Genomic DNA, 8,789 nt, shown 5'->3' with positions numbered 1-8,789 from the left:
CCCCCGCGTGGTGGACAGAAACCTGCACGCTGATTGGTCAAAAAGATAAGCAGGCAAGAAACCGCTGGAGCTGATTGGATGTTATCCGTCAAATGGGTCTATGCGCAGTCAGCTGCGTGTTTAACGCAATGCTAGCGGTCTGCGTCACTTTGGACCACCGAGAGTCAACACGTCTTATAAAATTTGCATTTTTTTAACGTACGCCATTATTATAAGGCTCTCTGGTCTTCGTTGACATCAATGAAAAAGTTATTAGTAATATTGTCAAACGTTTCGAGTCTCAAGAGGTTAGCATTAGCTTGACGTGGGTAACATAGCAACTGAGGTTATCTAGAGTCTGTGTTTTTTTTTTTATGTCAGTTTTTTATGTACTTTAGAAAATATGCATTTTAAGGAATGCATCGTATCTGCTCCGGGAAAGGCAATTCTTCACGGAGAGCACGCAGTTGTACACGGAAAGGTAATTTTCTGATGAATTAAACTAACTAACACTGTTGGGGGTTTCTCCTAATAATGTTGTCAGTGCAATTTAGTAACGACGACATTTTGATCTATGACAGAATGACTCGTTCCATATACTTAAATATTGCTAACCGACCTTAATGATAACCAATTTTACTCGCTTTCGTTCATCATCACAGGTTGCGCTTGCCGTGAGTTTGAATCTGAGGACATACTTGAAGTTGAAAGCCACCAACACCGGTAAAGTTTGCGTCAACCTCCCAAACATTGACACTTTCCTCTGCTGGGATGTGTGCGAGTTGAAACGCCTGATCCCGCCTTCGTGTGGTAAGGAATGTTTTCATTGACATTATTTTGCTGTTCCTTAATGCCCAAGTGTCATCCCTGTAGATATTGTAATGAAAAATACACATAACATGATTCATTTCAATGTCTATACGAAAAAATAAATGTGAGCGGAGAGCGCGTCACCCGTGCGCAAAGTGTCATTCTACGATATCCGAGTGGTCGCCATATTGGCTGCGTCCTCCGTCCGTGACGTCACGGCGACATTCGCCAACGAAAACACGCGGTGGGCCCTAACTATGGGAGACGAACGCGCCCCTTCTGACACGGAAGCTCTTTTCACACACAACCGAGTGAAGTAACCGGGGCAATATTACACGATCGTTTCGAGCCATATTTAGATGATATGCGGATCACGGCCAAACCCCATCCGGCTGAGTGAGGGATTCTCGGCTGGGTTCTTCAGAGCCGCCCCCGTCCGCAAAGCCCGACGTCACGCAGTGACCGCCGAACGCGGCGACCGGCTGATTTTCGGCGCCGTAGTGGCATTTAATGGGGCCGAGCCGTACTGCTTTTAGGGGGATGTTCAAAGCCGCCGCAGTACTTGTTGAACACCGTCGAGCCTACCTGTTATCTGGAACCCACGAACCTCAGATCCATTTTTCACAACGAACCGGGTCAAATTTATGAAGGGTAAATCCATCGTCCCGAGTGTTCAAGCAATGTCCAGCAATGCAACGAGCCGGCAATTTGGCTAACACGAAGGAACAACGAGCTACCTTCCCGCAGGTAAAACTAATGCAAACAAACAAGTCCACTTGGGGGCGCCGCTGTCTTTTACGTCACTTCCTGCTTCTTCTCGAAAACAAATCCCTCGAAAACGCATGGGCCCATAATGGCTGAAGTTTTTTCATTAATAACATACTAAAAATCATGCATTTCATGACAGGAGGCCTTTAATATTTCCTCATAATCCCTCAAAAGTTCCCTCATAATCTGAGACAAACTCCTCAACATTTGGTATCATCCTAACATCCTCAACAATCTAAAGGGCTATAAACTGCAAGCTGTGTTATTGTTTCATTATCAACATTTTATTATTGATTGATTGATTGATTGATTGATTTGTGTCTTTTTTTTTTTTTTTTCTTCCACAGAACAGCCTGAGGATGTAAAACGTCTCGACGCTGCATTTGTGAAGAGATTACGCAAATTTGTTGGGGTAGCAAACGAAAACTCGGACACAAGCGACATGGCCACCTTGGCGTTCCTCTACATGTACCTCACCCTGTTTGCATCGGGGTATGATTCATTAAATTGATAACTCGACATTTTTGGGTATCTAAACTATCTTTTACTGTCTAACTGGAATAGAATCAATAATAAACGCACAAAACATACCAGGGCTCAACAACCTCAAAGCACCGATCGTATGACTTGTTTGCGGCAAACGTCAGACTCGGTTCATTACACGTACATAAAATATATTTTTTAAAATTTATTGTATTTATTAATGACATTACAGGTATTTTAAAATTTTAATTCACGTAAGCAAGTCAGATTCATAATTGAAAGCCCAAATCATAGTAACAATTTGTGGCCTATGGTGTTTTTAGAAGATACTTCGCGGGTGCCGCGTTGGTGACCCCTGAAACGTACAGATGGACTGCATTTGCTGTTTTATAAAAGGGAAAAAAATCATTTTAGTAAACATTTTCAGTAGCCAATAATAAATTTTTAAAATTAAACCGACTACAATAAACCATCTGTGACGGACAGGGAGCAAGTCCTGCCGCAAAAAGCTCAAAACTAATTGAAAATGTGCACCCCCCCCCCCCCCCCCACCATATTAATAGTTTAAACCAGGGGTGTCAAACTCATTTTTGTCGCGAGCCACGTCGTCGTTCCGGTTTCCCTCAGATGACAGTGAAACCATAAAAATCGTTCATCGCCTCTTCATATTGACACGTGAAATTTATGAATTGCTTTTGGAATCGGAATTCATATTTAATGGGTTTTTAGGGGGGTCGTGAGTTCGTATCCCACCGGGGCTCGCGTCGGGAAAGGGCATCCGGCGTCAAAAACTGGGCCCAACAAATATGAGCGTTCATCTGAGATGTCCCTCACGGGACAAACCGAAAGAAATTTCCTCTTGTGGTGCCTTGCGATACAATTGAGCCAACTTGGGAGTTTTTTTTAGATAAGAGCCGCCATTTGGACACATTTTTGCTTTGACTTGCGAGTTTGTTTCAATTTACAGTGCAATAAGCAGTTTGGCAACGAGTGAATATTTCATATTTTCATCTTTCAAGAGCCTTTGAGCTGTTTATTGCCACTCTTGTACAAAGTGAATTCCATAGTGTATTTAAAACAAATGTTTTTTTTTTATAAATTTTACTCGATTAACGCTAATCTGAATGGTTCCGGCCGCGCTACCCCGAGAACGCCCGATCTCGTCAGATCTCGGAAGCTAAGCGGGTTTGGCCCTGGTTAATACTTGGATGGGAGGACCGCTTGGGAACGCCAGGTGCTGTAAAGCGTCACTCCCCGGGCTAAACTGCAGAGGGGTTGCGTCGGGAAGGGAATCCGGCGTAAAACTGTGCCAAACGAATATGTATCTTAAGATGACACACTGTGGCAACCCTTCACGGGACAAGCCGAAAGGAAACAAAGAAGAAGAGTTGATGTTTGGTATTGGTAACGTAAAAAGGCTTGCAATATTTCAACGTTATGATTTTTTTATATGACAATTTGAAATTTTGGTACAGATTTGAACAAGAATCACGGAAGTTGACGTGCATGATTTGCCGTGGGCGGGCCACATAAAATCATATGGTGGCCTGGATCTGGCCCCCTGGCCTTGAGTTTGACACCTGTGGTTGAAACAAACCAGAAGCTTTGATCCCAAAACACTTTATGATATCGTTTCAAATTCATTTTTGTTTTGAGATGTATGAGCGTCGAGCCGAAGAAGTGGTGGTGCCGCAGCCATTATCCAGCGCACGTGACGTCACCTAATGTCGTCGTTTTCTTTTCTTGTCTTTTTTTGTTTTTTTTTCCCCTCTTTCAGCGAGCCCCCAAGCTTGACGCTGTCCGTGTGGTCCGAGCTGCCGACCGGCGCGGGTCTGGGTTCGAGCGCAGCCTACTCGGTGTGCCTGGCGGCGGCCATGCTGTGCGCGAGCGGCGCCATTCCCGCTCCTCTCAAAGAGTGGGACTACACCGCCGGGTAACGACGGGAAACCGTGCGCGATCGCAGCTGTCCGCCCACGCCGAGTGGCCCGAAAGCCGCCTGCGCATAAAATTATTACTACATAGCACATTAGCGTTGAATACTCCAAAAATGCTTTTAATCAACAATGACATTCATGTATGATGACATGATCGTTTATATTTATGGAAGAGATGATGAGACAAAAAGATAACCTGAGTCATGTGTTCAAAAATACTTTTTTCATTACATTTTTGCATATATAATGTACTTTTGGGACGGAATTAATAACGTGGTAATCTCACTTCTTGGATTTTGTCATAAATCAAGTCGCCCCCCCCTTCCCGCCCAAAAGATAGATTTCCGATGACATCGCCACAGTCCCAGGATGCCCTAGTCTGCCATCTTGTGTGTCACTACCGGTAATTGGAAACCAATGTGTAGGATGTTTGGTAAAATACGAGCCTGCTTATTACTACAAAATTAAAAATGCTTTTAAGTGAATATACGTTGGGTGGCACGGTGGATCAGCTGGAAAGCGTTGGCGTCACGGTTCTGAGGTCCCGGGTTCAATCCTCCGCCTGTGTGGAGTTTGCATGTTCTCCTTTTTTTAATGTTTATGTTATTATTGTATTATTATATAGATGTTATGTTATTATATATAAATATATATATATATATTATTATTATATATGCTCGTGGGTTTCCTCCGGGCACTCCGGTTTCCTCCCGCAGCCCAAAAACATGCAACATTAATTAGACACTCTAGATTGCCCCTAAGTGTGATTGTGAGTGTGTCTCCATGTGACCTGCCATTGGCTGGCGACCAGTTCAGGGTGTACCCCGCCTCCTGCCCGTTGACAGCTGGGATAGACTCCCGCACTCCCTGCGACCCTTGTGAGGATAAGCGGCGAAGAAGATGGATGGATGGATGAATACATATTGATATGCATCGTCAAAGACATATTTTTATGAGAGCATTGTCTTGTTGTTTGTCACAAAACAACTGTTGATGACCAGTCCCTTCGTCATCCCAGTTTTCGAATCAAGTCATATTATATATGTCATATTAATAATGATGTTTTTTTGCAGGTGGTGTCAGGAGGACCTGGAGCTGATCAACAGCTGGGCCTTCCAAGGCGAGACGATCATCCACGGAAACCCTTCCGGAGTCGACAACGCGGTCGGGACGTGGGGTGAGCGAGGCCTCGCGGGCGCCGCGCCGTCGCCGCTCATCGCGCTGACGCTTTTTCGCGCCCCCACGGACGACCTTTTAACGGAATCGCCGGCGTATCCCGCGCGGCAGCAGCGTTGGTTATCGTCAGATGATTATCTCGCTAATGGCTGATTTGTTTCCGCGCAGGAGGCATGCTGAGGTTCTTGGCCGGGAGGATAATACCGCTGAGCAGGTGAGCGACGCTGATTAAGCTCCGCAGAGCGGGTTCATAAAAATCGGAGCGCATGTCTCCCCCCCCCCGAATTCATGTCGATGAGGATAAATTGTCGCCTCGGCAGGGCGGACCGAGGAGAAATGCGTCGTTCGAGCCTCTTTTTGTGTTCCGCTTCCCTTCCAGGGTGCCGTTATTAAGAATCCTCCTCACCAACACTAAAGTGCCACGGAGCACAAAGGTTCTCGTTGCCAGGGTGAAGGACAAAATTAACAAGGTACTAAATGTTTTCCTCCTCCTCCTCCTCCGTGCGTTACCTGCCGATGTCATAATTAATAACGCGGGCATTTCCTTTGTGTTGAGTGCTGTCGTAAAATATTGAAATTAAACTCTTGGCCGGTATCCCTGTGCTGTGTGCTGTGTGCTGTTGCCTCGGCGACAGCAGTGGGTGTCGGGACTTTTACCCTGCGTGTTGTGGTCAGACAAACGCAGTTTAACCTGCGAGTATATTGTTTTTCTTTTATAATGTGCAATCTATCCATCAGTTTTCCTAGCCGCTTATCCTCACAAGGGTCGCGAGGAGTCCTGGAGCCTATCCCAGCTTTCAGCAGGCAGGAGGCGGGGTACACCCGGAACTGGTCGCTAGCCAATCGCAGGGCACATAGAGACAGAGAGCAGTCACGCTCACGATCACACCTCGGGGCAATTTAGAGTGTCCAATTAATCAATCCATCCATCCATTTTCTTATGCTGCTTATCCTCACAAGGGTTGCGAAAGTCCTGGAGCCAATCGCAGGGCACATCGAGACAAACAGCCACACTCACAATGGCACTTAGGGGCAATTTAGAGCGTCAAATTAATGTTGCATGTTTTCGGGCCCGGAGAAAATCCACGCAGGCAGGCACAGGGAATACAAGGCGGGTCTGGGTTTGAACCCGGTATGTGCAATCTATGATTATATTTACGCATTCGTGGGCAGCATCCCATTTTTTTGGGACATCATGATTTTTCACGCATTATATCCTTCAGTATTTCAAAATATTTCAGTGTTTTTAATCTGATTCTGATTCTGGTTTTTGGGACGATCTACTAAGGCAGCGTCCCATTTTTGGGACATCATGATTTTTCATGCATCATTTCCTTCAGTATATCAAAATATTTAATTGTTTTAATCTGATTCTGATTTTTGGGACGCTCAACTAAGAAAACCCAAGTACCTTCTTGCGGGAAGCGTCCCATTTTTTTGGGACGAGATTATAAATCATATATCATCATCATCAACATCATATCATATCTAAATCATAAACAAAAAAGAATTGATTGATTGATTGATTGATTGTGCTCTGTTAGGAGACGTTTATCTCAATAAGGAAAAAAGATTGCCAACCCTGCCCATGAATTAAAAATAAATATGAATTAAAAATAAAACAAGCACCTGTGTTTTATGTTTTTAAAAATTGTTTTCCCTCTCCTCCAATGCCGCAGTTTCCCGCCATCCTGACCGCTGTGCTCGAATCGCTCGACGGCGTTTCCTGCACTTGCGAGAAGGTCCTCTTGGAGATGACCCGCGAGCCCATCACAGGCGAGCACTACAACGTTTTAGAGGTACAAAAATGAAACCGCAACCTCCCAGGCCTGAGTTCTTGTGAGCCCGCAGGAATACTGTCAATAGAATTTTATCAAGTAGCGGCATAAAACCTTTATTAACGTTATAATAAGTAGCAGTACAGGTGTGGATTATATGCCATGTTGTTACTCATAAAAAGAATGATAGATTGAAAGTTAGTGTAAGCATCTTTTTCTTTCTTTTGTCTTTTCCGCTTTTAGGAGCTCATTGATATCAACCAGCATCATTTAAATGTGATGGGGGTGGGACACCCTGCCCTGGACACCCTGTGTCGGGTCACGCTCGCCAGGGGCCTGCACAGCAAGCTGACGGGCGCAGGGGGAGGGGGCTGTGGCATCACCCTTCTCAGACCAGGTAGGCAAAATTTCACATCTCATCAATTATGTCAAGTGTCTCCTGCGCTAATACGCTGACGTGCCAAAAGAATCGTTAAACGCATATAAAAAATGAAGGTCACTCACGTTGGAGCTGCTTTAAGCCACGGCCCACAGCCAGACGGTCGCGTGCAGACTCGCTGGGGTCACAAACGCCTCCACTAAGCCCCGCCTCTTAAAGGCACATGCATGTATCACAGCCACTACAACGTTCTATCTATCTATCTATCTATCTATCTATCTATCTATCTATCTATCTATCTATCTATCTATCTATATCTATCTATCTATCTATCTATCTATCTATCTATCTATCTATCTATCTATCTATCTATCTATCTATCTATCTATCCTCTGCCACTTATCCTCATGAGGGTCACGGGGTAGCTCTCTCTCTCTCTCTCTCTCTCTCTCCTCACTGCTTCCCCTGTCATTTTGTGTCTGCTGTCTCAGTGTCCCCCAATCGTGAATGGAGTTTTTGTTGTTGTTGTCGTCATAGAAACGGACTCTGCTGTAATCCAGAGTACAATCCAGGCCTTGAAGGACTGCGACTTTGACTGCTGGGAAACGAGTATCGGCGGTCCCGGTGTCCAAGTGCATTCCCCCATATCAGTGAAGGAAGATGTTTTAGGGGTCTTAAACCGTTACTGAGACGCCGCCGCGGACGTGCAGGTGAATTTACGAGACGTTGACAAGATTCGAGGTACGGTCAAGCGCTGCAGTGAATCAAAGAACGTTTGCCCACTCAACAAAAGTGGACTGAATGTCAAATTATGCATCTCATTGACTGCTTAATCGTGTAGAGCAAACTTTGTCCGCTTGGTGGCGATAGAGTTCCACAAATTCTTCTTTAATGGAGAGCCCGTTGCTGAAGTTCAACGCCGAACTCTTGATTGTATATTAACAAAAATGATTATGAAAGTAACTAATATTTGACTTGTATATTTTCAGGTTTAGCTAATATATCTTTTAGCACACAGTTTAGTGTATAACTTTTATTTTCCTTACATTTCTCAACCTTTTTAAAAAAACTCTCACAGCTATCCTGCCAATGCTGTGCACGGATCTGTTTGGAATCTTCCCGATTTGGGGGGGAAAAAGGTCATTTTGGGATTTTGAATTTTTTTTCGAGTTTCCATCTTTCCTCCCTGTAAATGCCACGAAGATTAAGTTGCGCGTTGGACACGAATAAAGGACATTTGTCACCCCCCCCCCTCTCTTTTCGCCCGGCGCCCATTCTGTCCCCTTGAATTGTGTCATCTTTATGTTCAGCGAACATCACCACCTCCAATCTCTCCCCCCCCCCTCCCCCCATCCAGCAACCATTGGCAGTACACTGCCGCACAGTTGCCCCTAACCCCTGCTGGAATTTAATTACCACTGCGCTTTTCAATTGAACTGGCATCGACAAGGGGTTGCGGGGGCACAGGCGTTGGGGGGGGGG

At 45.1% G+C, this 8,789-nt stretch overlaps 1 protein-coding gene across 1 annotated transcript; it reads left to right on the top strand.

Annotated features, from left to right (window-relative positions):
• Window positions 1-93: 93 nt before the first annotated feature.
• On the top strand, window positions 94-8,562 carry mvk (mevalonate kinase). The gene is made up of 10 exons (XM_061816623.1): window positions 94-460; window positions 642-789; window positions 1,905-2,049; window positions 3,818-3,973; window positions 5,048-5,151; window positions 5,319-5,364; window positions 5,530-5,620; window positions 6,830-6,949; window positions 7,172-7,325; window positions 7,845-8,562. The coding sequence occupies exons 1-10, from the start codon at window positions 383-385 to the stop codon at window positions 7,994-7,996; spliced, it is 1,194 nt and encodes a 397-aa protein (XP_061672607.1). The 5' UTR covers window positions 94-382; the 3' UTR covers window positions 7,997-8,562.
• The last annotated feature ends 227 nt before the right edge of the window (window positions 8,563-8,789 follow it).

Source organism: Syngnathoides biaculeatus, chromosome 4, assembly GCF_019802595.1.
Source record: "Syngnathoides biaculeatus isolate LvHL_M chromosome 4, ASM1980259v1, whole genome shotgun sequence".
Classification (NCBI taxonomy): domain Eukaryota; kingdom Metazoa; phylum Chordata; class Actinopteri; order Syngnathiformes; family Syngnathidae; genus Syngnathoides; species Syngnathoides biaculeatus.
Note: the sequence above shows the minus strand (reverse complement) of the source record. Positions and strands in the feature narration are given on the sequence as shown.